Source organism: Aphidius gifuensis, linkage group LG1 (assembly GCF_014905175.1).
Source record: "Aphidius gifuensis isolate YNYX2018 linkage group LG1, ASM1490517v1, whole genome shotgun sequence".
Taxonomy (NCBI): Eukaryota; Metazoa; Arthropoda; class Insecta; order Hymenoptera; family Braconidae; genus Aphidius; species Aphidius gifuensis.
This window is the reverse complement of record NC_057788.1, coordinates 9,843,994-9,858,101: the sequence shown is the minus strand read 5'-3', so window position 1 is coordinate 9,858,101 and position 14,108 is coordinate 9,843,994. Positions and strand designations below refer to the sequence as shown.

Genomic DNA, 14,108 nt, shown 5'->3' with positions numbered 1-14,108 from the left:
GACCAGCATCATATTTGAACGAATCAATGTAAAATTGACATTCCAGACTTGTTAAATTTTTACAGTGACGACCAATAAATGGCATGATACTTGAATTACAAACATCTGAGAGAGACAGTTCATTCAGATAATTACCACATCTTAATAATATTTCCTTGAGGTATGATTGTGTCAACAAACGATTATCATAACAACGTCCAATTGATAATTTACATTTGTATTTTGTAATGTCATACCAAAATAGCCGACATGCGTCTTTCCATTCGGTACAAACTAAAATGAAACGTATCAAATTTTAAAATTAATAATAGAAACATTTTTTTCCATCAGGATTAATATCGTCTTTTCTTGTAATTCCTGGATCTTATCAAAGTATAATTTAAATTTTTCTATCAACAATTTTATTTGAAATATTTTAATTGACTTCTGACTTTAATATTTTAATAACTTACCAATAAATAAATTCAACAAAACTATGACAAACAAATAGGAGATTTTCATGGTCTTAGAATTTTTTTATTTCTTGCGAATTTTTTTTTTTTCCTTTGTATAACACCAATGAGGTTTTCTATTCGTACTAAAGTAATATATATTTTTTATCAAAAAAGAATACTGTCCGTTGACAATAAATTTTTAATTGCATTTTTATTTTTAATTTTATTACTAAACCTTGAAATTCCTAGATAAGACAATGAGTCAACTTTAAATATATTATTTAAATATATTATTTTATGAATTTAACAGTAAAAAAATATTTTTTAAAAATCCAACATTGTACGTTTAAAAAAGTAATGATATATATAATTAAATAAATTTAAAAATATTTTACTATGTTTTTACCAATAATAAAAATAAAACAATAATTTTAATTCTTTTTCTTTACATAATTTAAAAATTTTAAAAATATCAAAAACAATCAATAACAATGATCAAAATTTATTCATTTATTTTCTGATTTTTATTACAATTTATTTTTAATAATTAATATAATTTAGATTTGGCTGGTACCAATGAAAAAACAAGATTTACCAAAACGACAAACTTACGAGTGTCCTTTGTATAAAACAAGTGAAAGAAGAGGTGTACTATCGATAACTGGACACTCGACAAATTTTGTTATTGCTATTAAATTACCAACAATTAAACCAGCTGAACACTGGGTTGTTCGTGGTGTATCAATGCTTTGTCAACTTTTTCAATAAAATTAAACGAAATGAATCAATATATTTACTATAATATATGTTAATTTTTTTTAACGATAACTGCATAAATGTTGAGCTTAATTTTTTTATAATCAGTACATAAAAATATTAGAACGATAATATGTTGACTTTGCTTGAAATGTCTGTTTCTGAATATCATCACTTAATGAAGCAATCGCCTCTTCTAAACTTAATGTTGTATACAATTTTCGTGATTCCATTTTCAACCAAAATTTATGAAGAAGATCATCAAAACAAACATTGAATTCTTGTCCATTATTTTCAGATAATTTCTTTTCGATTTTACCTGTAACATTTATTACTTCAAGTTATTCCTATGTTGATAGAAAATTTAATTTATAAACATGAAAAAAAAGCAGTTTATTTTACCAAATATAAGACTCATGTGAACAAAACACTGAATAAATTTATCATAATAAATACGAGACTCATCTCTATATGTATCAACCAAAATTTCAATGATAGTATATGGCAGTTCATATCCAAATTCATCGAGCATACGCTTCATTCGTGTGTATGGAACAAAACCACTTTTACTAACATCATACTTGATGAATATGTTCTGAGGAAAAAAGCAAATCATTATTTTCAATGTATAATAATGAACTAATAATATTTAAAATTCTTTTTTAATTAACTCTGAGATTTTGTATAAATTGAATAATTGTTTCAAACTGATTAATATCAATGCTTGGATATCGAAGTACTTCTGTTTTTCCAGTCAATTTATCTTGACGAATTTCTTTGTGTTCATGGTAGAAATATACAGGTAGGTCCATGCGCATACGTTTTTTTAAGCCAATGAGAAGTGCTGACCACCGGTTGCCATATTACAAAGTGGCGCGATTTATTTTAAACTTTACCAAAATACATATTAAAGATGATCTTAATAAAAGATTGAAATAATAAAAATACATAAACACATGATTAATTATATAAAAAATAAAAAATAAAATACATATTAAGCTTTGTTAATCTTCTATAATTTGCTCATTAGAAACTCTGAGTCAAATGTACGTACAAGTATGTACCAAACATTGTATTGCATCCAGTGCAATATTTATATCGTTCTTTTTATCCAAACTTCTAGTTTGTCAACTAAATATGTAAAAATTTCTTTTATTTTTTCAAATTGTTTTTTTGTAAAAAAATAAAAGTTCAATTTCTAATTGTTTTGCAACATCTATAAATACGTAGAATTATCAAATATTATTTTTAAAGTTTTTATTTATGATTGATGTAACTTTTAAGCATGCCATACATAAATAATTAATAGTACAATAATAATAATATGACGGACACACAGATTTACACACATGCAAACAAGATGGCCGCCAATGGCCTGCGCAGTAGATTTTTATTTTCGACCGAGGCATGGACATACCTGTATATTTCTACCATGTTTGTGTTTATGATCGGGTATCATTGAGATTAAATTTTGACAAAAGCCATGACTTATATCAAGTTGATTTGAACCTGTAAAGATAAAACATTGACAATCATCGTGCACATTTTATTATTTATGTAATAGTTTTTTTTTTTTTATACCAATTTCACTTTTTATCGTGATTATAATTTTAATGTAGTCTTTCAAGTATATCAAATTATCATTTTTTTTATATTTAAAAAATACAATTTTCAGTAATTCTTCACTCAAAATATATCCACTTGAAGAAAAAGCTTTTTCCATAAAGGCATAAGAAATAAATCCAGGTTTTTTCAGTTTTTGATATTTTTCAAATATTTCCTAAAAAAAAAAAACGAATTTTTTATTTTCTTTATTTTAAAAATTGAATAATCTTGTATTTATTTACTGCACTAGTCGAAAATATATGTTCAATAGCTTCAATAGATAATCGTTTTCTACTTCCAAACTTTTCACTTGAAAATAATTTTTGTAAATTTAGACTTAGTCCATCAAGTTGTATTGGACGTTTACCTATATAGGTTAAAAATAATTTTAATATGTTTCGATTCAAAGTTAAAACATATTTTTTCATAATTCTACCAAAATCTACGTACATAATCTATTTGTTGATACTTTTGGATTTTTTAAAATTAAATACAACGCTTTAAAATCAGCTGTTTTTGTATATCTATTCTGAAATTCTTTGTAGACTTTGCGATTTTTTTTACAGCTCGATACCGTTTCGGAAATTTTTTGAAACTGTTGAAATATTATTAGATTATTTTTTTAAATTAGAAAAGTATATTTAAAATTGTTTAAAAAAAAACAGAATACCTGATCTTTCATTTTAGGCACGTTAACATCACGATCATACACCCTAAATAAATAGAGAATCGAAAATATAAAAAAAAATTTGTTATATTTTCTAGAATGAATTATTTATATACGAGAAATTCCAGTACGTCATAATAATAATCATGTTATTAATTTTATTACTGTTTCAACTTACTCTAAAATATCTTTTTCCTCTGATAATATTTGTAGAAAATATGTTGCTCTTTTTATTGTATTCATGATAAGTGGTAAAATATAATATACACCAGGTGGTAACTCTAATCGATAACCAACCTGACCCCCATTAAATCGGCCTCTTTTTGATCTCATTATCTCATCCATACACTTCTTGCAACCACTGTTCAATGGTTTTGGCAAATTTTTGTCATCATTGAACTGTCAATGAATATCAATGTATATTGTAATTGAATATCAAAATAATAAATCACAAAACTCAACCGCGAAATACCAACAATAGAATCAGTTACTAATTTTAAATCCTCTCGGTGTTTCAATGATAATCCAATAAGAATGCTATATGTTTTGTTATCTTCATGATGCCGTTTCAGTGTCATACGGTATTGAGGATTAGTATCCAAAATTTCTGCATTATTTCTAACATAATCATCAAATATTCCACCCATCCATCTTCCCTCAACAGTTGTTAATGCTAGTTTTGCTGTATGATCATCAGTAAAAACATCAGGATTTATATTATTAGGTGTCAAATTACAAATGTCAAGGGTGGCAAAAAATTTTACATAATCTTCCAATAGTATCCAACTTTCTTCATCAACTTTCAATCCAAGCAAACTGTGTTTAATTGATGGATCATATTTAATAGCGCCAATCAAGGCCTCGCTTGCTTTAATACCATGTGGATTACGGATTCGTATCAGACGATGTGTAAGTACGGAATTAACATTTATGATTTCTGAACCTGTGATAGCATAAGCATGAGCTTGATAAATGCCCTGATTTTCCATTTCGTCTAAGATTTCTTTTGTGGATGTAGTATTTGTATGAGTACTACTAGTTACTATTAGATTTTTTATTTTGGCATTTGTAATAATATCAAATAATTCATTTCCTGTAACTGCAGAAGTATTTGCAGGAAGATTGTACGTTTCAGAAATTCCTCCCAATAAATCTTGCATTGATATTGCACCTCTACTTCCCTCAAAAAATGCCTTGTATGATCTTGAAATTAATTTTGCATAGGCTTTTTCAATTAAGGATGGCTGAAATTTTTTCATTTAATTAAATGATGGTTTCTTTTATTTTTTTTCTCTATCTTACCCAAAATTCATTACTATATTTTGATTGCAAGTAAATCAGTTTATTATTCAAAGTTGGAAGTCGATCATCAACAACAACATCTACCCATTTTCCAACTTGCCAAAATCTTTATATTTATAAATTGTCTTATTATTATTAAACTTTCTATATACTATACATATACATTATACAACGAGAAAAAATTAACCTGAAATGGAATATTCCTGCGTACTCTTCATCTTTGAAACTCTGATCATTCGGCACAATAAAATGAAATAAATCTTTTTGCTTATAAAGACTCATCAATGTACTAACGAACCAGCAATTTCCTAAAAACCCTTGTTTTATTTGAAAATATCTATTCTTTTCATCAATCAGTACTGGATTATCTATCAGATCCTATACGTATTGTGATTAAAAAATAAAAAATTTACTCATATTATTTCTTTTCATATGATTAAGTTGATTAACTTGATATTTGATACCTTAGGTCTTTTGAGTTCTATTGTGAGACCATTTACAGAGGATTCTATGGAAAATTGTTCGTCAACGAAATAGTCTTTGGTTTCAAGTAATTCTTGACGAATTTTTTTAAAATTTTGTTGCTTAAATTTTATTACTTGACCGTCTTTGTACTCTGTCAACTATAATAATTTTTTTTTTTTAAATAAAAAAAAATAAATTAATAAATTTATTGGTCATAATTTTTTTATTATCTTTACGATAAAAGTATAAATTTTAAACGTTTTTTTTTTTTTTGTACAAACTGACTTGAACGTCTTCTACTTCCATTTGATCCGTATTGGATTTAATGCTTCGACGTTTATTTAAACATTTTTTCTCATTAGGATCGATATCATCTTTTCCCGCGATTCCTGGATCTTACCATAGTATAATTCAAATTTTATATGTCAAAAAGTTTATTTAAAATATTTTAATTGATTTTAATAATTTAATAACTTACCGATAAATAAATTCAACAAACCTATGATAAACAAAAATGAGATTTTCATGGTCTCTAAATTTTTTACTTATGAATTTTTTTTTTTCCTTTGTATAACACCAATGAGGTTGTCTATCCGTACTGGAATAATATATTTTTTATCGAAATAAAGTACTGTCTGTTGTCAATAAATTTTTAATAGCATTGTTTTTTTTCATTTTATTACTAAACCTTGAAATTCCTAGATAAGACAATAAGTCAAACTCTAGATATATTATTTTAAAAATCTAACTGTAAAAAAGTATTTTTTTTAAATTCAACATTGCACGTTTAAAAAATTAATGCTATATAATCAAATAAATTTAAACTTTTAATTTATTCATTTATTTATTTAATAATATCATGCGTATTTTAGAACCATTGTTGTTATCATCACTGATACTTTCAATAATAATTATCAACAATTGTTAATTATTAATAATTCTAAAAAAAGAAGAAAATTATAATTTACATTTTTTTAATTATTTTAATATTTTTCTAAAATATTATAGTGAAAATATATGAATACCAAATGAATATTTTTTTACACTTCATATCACTTTTTATTCAACTTCCGAGACAAAGAACTAATCAGTTAGATTTATAGTTTTTAACTTTGAAGCTTCCGTAAAATTATTATAAAATATATACAAAACATTGTATGTGTTTTTAGAAATAAATTATGGAAGATACTATTACGCGTGAATTAGAAAAAAAAGTATATGATAACTACCATTAGATCTATTCAACAACCAACCATTGAGATGTTATTAATGACTTGGAATATTCTATTAATAACGGACCACATATGATGTGTAAAACAATACCATTTGTACGATTTTTAGTTGCCTGATCAGCAGCAATAACCATATCAGTTGTAATATTATCTATACCCCTAACACAAATCTTTTCAAGATCTGGATTGTTTTTTATAAATTGAATAATACCAGCATCAGTGAATTCCTTGCTAACATTACAATTCAATGTTTTTAATCCTTTTAGTTTAATAAGAAAGCTGTCTGTAATAGTATTAAGATAGCTTACATCTAGTCTTTGTAAATTTTCCAATTTTGTTAAAGCATCGAGACCTGTTTTAGTAATAGCTCTGCATTTTCCAATATCTAAACTTTTTAGGTTCTTACAATAATTAGCAATATCAATAATTGTACTATTTTTAAGACCGACTACCGCATGTAAATTTAAATGTTCAAGATATTGCAATTTTGATAATTCATTAAGACCAGATGGAGAAGACAGATCATGGGATTGAAATATGTAGCATTTATTAATTTGTAAACGTTTAAGTTTTTTACAATTGTTTGAAATTGCGATTACTGATTCCTTATCGAGTCCTACTGGTATCAATGTATGTGCAAACAGACCAAGCAATATTAAACATTCAAGATTTTTCAACTCTGTCAACTTTTTTAAAGCGGTATTATTCATACAGAAATAACGATTATGTATTCTCAAGTGTTTTAAATTCTTGCAATATTCAACAATTGTTTTTGCTAAGTCCGGCGTCATGTCACAAGCAATACCAAGATATTGTAAATTTTGAAAGTTTTTCCATTTTTCAAGAGGAATTTTAGCTACATCATAAAGTCCAGGTGGAATATCAAGATGTTTTAAATTTTTACATGTACAAAAAATAGAATTGAGTATTTCTGTAGAGAGGTTCTTCGCTTTATTAAACTCTGTACCCATTGTTAAGTCAATGTATTCCAAATTTACGAGTTTATTTAGCCCTTTCGGTATATTAAATGATTCAATGTTAAGATGAACAAGTGTTGTTATTTCTGCTATTTCCTGAGGAATGTTTTCTGACCAGAAGCCATGTAATGTCAATTTTTTAAGATTTTTAAATTTTTTAAAAGTCTGAAAATAATAGAAATTTATTTAAATAATTTGTATATATGTAATCGATTAATAGTATTGTTTGTCACTAGTGCTAAACAGCTATATGTAATACGTATTCGATAACAACTTACCATAGAAACTCTTTGTTTTCGATTCAACAGATGTGAAGATTTAGCAAATAAATGAATTTCATTAATTTCTATTGGGAGACTATTAATTATTGCAGAGAAATTAACTGTCTTATACCAACTATAATCCACTATTATTTCAATGTATTTTAATTTATCCAACTGTGTGAATGCTTGAACAATGTAACGCTCACCATTATATACTAACGACTCGGCGTCAAATTCACATTTAAGACTTGTTAAATTTTTACAGTGATCACCAACAAATGGCATAATATATAAATCACAAACATTTGAGAGAGACAATTCTTTTAAATAAATACCACATCTTAATAATATTTTCTTAAGGTATGATTGTGTCAACAAACGGTTATCATAACAACGTCCAATTGATGATTTACATTTGTATTTTTTAATGTCATACCAAGCAAGTTGACATGCCTCTTTCCATTTGGTACAAACTAGAAGAGAACGTATATGAAATTCAAAAATTAATAATACAAACATTGATATTTTTTTAGCAAGAAAAAGAAACTTCATTTTGATAATAATATATTCACCTTTTTCCATGTCTATCCTTTCTGGTATTGGCAACAACATGATGATTTTTGCTAATGCGTCATAATCCAGTGAATTTATGACAATTTTTGGATCCTTGTCACCATCATCATAGATTGCGTGGTCTTTCTCAACACATATTTTTTTTGCACTCATTTTAAGTCAACTCTGAAACTAAAATAATGATGAATTTGAATGTACCGCAGATTAAAAGAAACAGAAATATATTCTCAAATATAAATCAATTAAAGGTTAATGATTAACCAGCAAAATATCAACATATCAATAAAATTATATTTATATAGCCAAACAATATTGAATGCAGCATGTTAAAATAAAATATTGATTCACGATATTATCTTATAAATGTAATTGTTAAAATTATAAATTTTTATTTACCTTAATTGAGCTTTTGATTAGGTGATAATTAATTTCAATGAATTTTGTTACATTCATTCTAAGTAAATTCTGAAAATGGTGTTGTTTACGTCTTCGAAAACCTGAGGTCTTTCAAATACAGAAAAATATGTTGTTGCGTCCTGCTCTTTTTTTTTTTTATTAATGAAGTCCAAACTTTCTTTAAAAAACAATTTGAAGGTTAAAAACACGTGGGTCACAGTATATTTTTTTTTAAAAATAAGTAAACGCTTATTCTTTTCAACCACATTAAACTAATCCTTACCCGGAACTCCAGGTGAACTCTAGGTGTACGACTTCCTGCAGCTTTTATAATATGTTTAAAAATTCATAATTGTCGATAAGTCAAATTCTACAAAATAATAGTCGGTAATTTTCTAAAAAAGTTTGTGCATTCCAAAATCGGAACGTGAATTTTTCGATTAAACAAATTGATGCAAAAGGAGAAATTAATATAGTAAATTTGGTTTTTATTTTTTTTTAAATAAATTTCAATTATAAACCTAGTAGATTGGAATTCAGGTTGAATTTAATAATTTAATATCTCGGTGTTAATGAAGTTTGATTTTTTTTGTAAACAATTAAAAATATTTTTTTTTTTATTTATATTACAATGATAAATTCACCAGAGTAAAAATATTTCTGTTACACAGTTATTTATAGTAAATAAAAAAGCTGTGAGGTATCAATTTAATCTTTTTTTTTTACTACCCTTGTACTTGTTACATGAAATTGTCTATTTAAATAAAGACAACTATATTTTGTAAATGTTAAAATTGATTCAAAATTACTGTAAAAAGTGAAATTTAAATAATATTTACCTTGATTTTAATATTAATATTATATGCTTAACAGAAATCAATTTGAATTATTCCTTGTTATCGCGAAGGCTTTTGGCTGTATGGGCTGTATGTGTATTTATAGACCTTGATTGAGACTTCAGGTCAATCAACCATCAAGTCTAAACAATAATTCTAAACGTGGCAAAGTTACATATTTGCAGTTATTTGACAAAACTGAAAATAGTGATAATTATTGTTGATTAAAATTATTAATTTATTTTAATCATGGTTGAAACTCCAAAATGTTAAATGATTCGGCCAATAGCCAAGTAACCAAGTTGCTACACCAAAAACTGCCAAGGAGTTAAAAAAAGAAGCTAAAAAACTTGCAAAATTAGAAAAGTTTAAACCAAAGTAAGATAAAACAGATATTATATTAAATGAATTTAATTTAATCTTCTTGTATTTATTTTTTTATTCTAAATTAGGATATACAATATATGCAGTTTATTAAATAAATAAAAATATTTATTATAATATTTGTTTTCGATTTCAAAAAATCTTTAGAAATAATTTGGCAGTATGAATATTTGTTTAGGTAAATCATTAATCAATATTTTTTTGTGAATGATTATATATTTATTAAAAGAATATATATGTTGCCAATAAGATGCAGTTGTTATATTCAAGAATTTATCTTACAAATTTGTAAGTATCAAAAATAACAAGCACATTTATAAAAAAAATATAAATTGGTTTTTTAAGCCACTTGAATATTATCAAAGCTATATATAATTACATATATGTATACAATTAAAGGTAAAAATAATTGTTCAATACAAAAAAATTCTCAAGAAAGTATATTTATTTTTATACTATTTGTTTTTCAAAGCTATTAACATTATCATTAAAATTTTCATGACTCCAACTAATATAGAAAACAAGTTATATTGAATTAGAAAAAGTCATTCGATAAATTTATTTCGAAAAGTATATATTCACAACTAACCATTGAGATGTAATTAATGACATAGAAGCTTTTATTATTGACCAATCGCCTATTCTTATATGTAAAATAATACCATTTGTACGATTTTTAGTTGCCTGATCAGCAGCAATAATCATGTCAATTGTAATATTATCTATACTTTCGATATCAATCTTTTCAAGATCTGGGTTATTTTTTATAAATTGAATAATACCAGTATTAGTAAGTTTCTTGCATCCATTACAATGCAATTCTTTCAATCCTTTTAAATTGATAAGGAAGCTGTCAGTAATTATATCAAGAAAACTTACATCTAGTTTTTCTAAATTTTCCAAGTTTGTAAAAGCAACGAGAGCTGTCTCAGTAAGACCTGTGCAACCTCGAACATCTAAACTTTTTAGGTTTTTACAATTATTAGCAATAGCAGTAATTGTACTATCTTTAAGATTTACTACATAACACAAGTATAGATGTTCAAGACATTGCAATGTTGATAACTTATCAAGAACACATGGAGAAGAAAGTAGCTCATCATCAATAGATGATACTACAATGCAAAAATGAATTTCTAAACGTTTAAGTTTTTTACAATTGTTCGAAATTGCAGTTATTGTTCCATCACAGAGCCTAAACGCATTGAGCAATAATAAACATTCGAGATTTTCCAACTCTGTCAACTTTGTTAAAGCGGTATTATAATTCATAGGGTCACCATCACGATTATGTATTTTCAAATGTTTTAAATTCTTGCAATGTTCAACAATTGTATTTGCTAAGTCAGGCATTATATCACAAGAAATACCAAGATGTTGTAAATTTTGAAAGTTTATCCATTTCTTGAGAGGAATTTTATTTACATCATAAGGACCATTTGGAATATCAAGATGTTTTAGATTTTTGCATGTACAGAAAATACTCTCGAGGACTTTTGTAGAGAGGTTACATTTTCCTATACATGAAATCTCAGTCATGTACGACTTTATTAGGTCAATATATTCCAAATTAACAAGTTTATTAAATAAAGGACCGTGGTCTATATCATATGGTTGAAGGTTGAGATAAACAAGTGTAGTTTTTTCCGATATTTCTTGGAGAATTATGTTGTCTGAATAGAGGCGATGCACTGTCAATTTTTTAAGATTCTTGAATTTTTTAAAACTCTGAAATAATAAAAATTTATCTAAATAATTTATTTTCATTTTATTGATAGTATCGTTTGTCACTAGTTATAAGTAACCTTACCAGAGAACTATTTTGTTTTCGATCCAATATAGATGTAGCAAATAAATGAATTTCGTCAATTTCTTCTGGAAGACTATCAATTATTTTAGAGAGATTAATTGTCTGAATCGAGATGTTGATGCATTTTAATTTATCCAGCTTTGTAAATGCTTGAACAAAATCATCAGTGAAATAATTGAACGGACTGACCTCAAATTTACATTCAAGACTTGTTAAATTTTTACAGTGATCACCAACAAATGGCATAATACTAAAATCACAAACATCTGAGAGAGACAATTCTTTTAGATATTTACCACATCTTAATAATATTTTCTCGAGGTATGATTGTGTCAACAAACGATTATCATAAGAACGTCCAATTGATGATTCACATTTGTATTTTTTAATGTCATACCAAACAAGTTCGCATGCTTCTTTCCATTTGGTACAAACTACAGAATAAAAAGTATCAGATTTAATAATTAATAATAGAAACGTTAATATTTTATTAACAAAAAAAAAACTTTATTTTGATAATAATATTGTATACCTTCTTCCATGTCTATCCTTTCTGGAATTGGCAGCAACATGATGATTTTTGCTAATGCGTCGTAATCCAGTGAATTGATGACAATTTTAGGATCCTTGTCACCATTATCGAAGGTTGGTTTGTCTTTCTCAACACATATTTTTTTAAAACTCATTTTAATTAAATATTGAAAGTGTATTGTTGTTAACTTCTTTGAAAACCTAAATCTTTTATATACAGAAAAATATTTTGTTAAGTCCTGCTCTTTTTTTTTTCATTAATAAAAATCCAAATTTTCTTTTAAAAACAACCCTAAGGTTAAAAACACGTGGGTCACAGTATATTTTTTTTTAATAAGTAAACGCTTTTTTCCAACCACATTAAACATAATCTTTACCTGGAACCCCAGGTGAACTCCCAGGGGTACGACTTCCTGCAGCTTTTATAATATGTTTAAAAATTCATAACTGTGGATAAGTCAAATTCTACAAAATAATAGTCGGTAATTTTTCAGCTAGATAGCGCGATGAAATTTTCTCAAATCCAAGATGGCCGCGTCTAGAGTAACGTTAATTTCTTCACTTCAATTTACTTTCTTTTTTCGTTGTTAATAATTACTCCAGTTTGAAAAAAATATATATTAACATTTTTATTGTTTACAGATAGTAAAAAGTATGGTTCGAACGTCTAAGGTGTTATTGTAATACATCAAACACAGTTATTAAAAGTGAAACAAAGAAAAAAAGGACTAAATGGGATTTTCATTGGAGACAAAATTATTTTGGAGTATACAGTGAGTTGATTTTTTTTATTTTTTAAAATTAAATTATATAGGGCCGGTTTTTTCGTCCAATATTACAGTTAACTAAGGTTTAAACTCTAGTTAACTAACTAAGGATTTGGTTACCGACTGCGTTTTGTATATGCTTTAGTATTGAAAATATCAATCGATAAGTAGTTAATCCTTAGTTAGTTAAAGTTAGTTAATGCTCAGTTAACTGTAATGTTGGACAAAAAAACCGGCCCATAGTCTCAAATTCATTTAATAATCATTTAATATTTTATTGTTGCAGTTGCTATCGAATTTATTCATGATGAAAAAACTAATCTTGTTAGAATATGCAAAAATTTCAATGATAGAGAAAATTATAAAACAAGACTTGTTAAAAAAAAGTTACTTGTTGTTAAAAAAATATTAACATTGCACGGAGAAAAAAAAACGACAAATATTGTTGAGAAAACAGGACAAAAATTGTCGTGCCGCACAACAAAGTAGAGGCGAAGTTGAAACTCTATAATATTTGTTCTGCCGGTAGTACAGTTTTTGTTCATCTGGCAGAGTAATAATTACCGTGCTGTTTAACAAAATTTGTCATGCTCCAAACAAAAATTAATAGACATACAACAAAATTTGTTATGCTCCAAACAAAAACTGTTGAACATACAACAATTTTTGTATTTAGTTTAATAATTTTTATTATTCCACATAACAAAAATTCTAAAACCATATTAAATTTTTTTTTTTTCAAAATTACGAAATAAATTTTCATTATGATAATTAAAAAGAAGAAGGAAAACAATCAAGGAACAAATTAATTCAAATTAATGCTTTGATTTATTTTTCATATTTATAATTATTAAAGATTAAAATAAAAAATCTCTGCATTAAAATGACAGATGCAGGTTATGTTTGTCATTTTCATATAATTTCATACTTTATTGTTGATGTGATTTGTTAAATATCAAGTTTGGTTATTTATCTAGTTGCTCACAAATATTTTAGTTTATAATTCAATGATTAAAATGTTATTAAAACTTGACATCTTGGGATTAATTAATTTATTTTTAAAACGTCAGTCACACCAAAGCTGATCTCAACTTAGACTGACTTAGAAAA

The 14,108-nt window shown here is 25.9% G+C and overlaps 2 protein-coding genes across 2 annotated transcripts; both read right to left on the bottom strand.

The window, feature by feature from the left end:
- Nucleotides 1-1,294: 1,294 nt before the first annotated feature.
- On the bottom strand, nt 1,295-4,451 carry LOC122847603 (calpain-2 catalytic subunit-like). Its single transcript, XM_044145436.1, has 7 exons — nt 3,939-4,451; nt 3,641-3,861; nt 3,466-3,508; nt 3,246-3,390; nt 3,038-3,162; nt 1,593-1,785; nt 1,295-1,509 (listed from the first exon to the last, which is right to left on the bottom strand). The coding sequence occupies exons 1-7, from the start codon at nt 4,449-4,451 to the stop codon at nt 1,295-1,297; spliced, it is 1,455 nt and encodes a 484-aa protein (XP_044001371.1).
- A 2,015-nt stretch (nt 4,452-6,466) lies between these two features.
- Nucleotides 6,467-12,242, bottom strand: LOC122847525 (SCF E3 ubiquitin ligase complex F-box protein grrA-like). The gene is made up of 4 exons (XM_044145320.1): nt 12,233-12,242; nt 11,901-12,134; nt 10,770-11,005; nt 6,467-6,862 (listed from the first exon to the last, which is right to left on the bottom strand). The coding sequence occupies exons 1-4, from the start codon at nt 12,240-12,242 to the stop codon at nt 6,467-6,469; spliced, it is 876 nt and encodes a 291-aa protein (XP_044001255.1).
- Between the last annotated feature and the right edge of the window lie 1,866 nt (nt 12,243-14,108).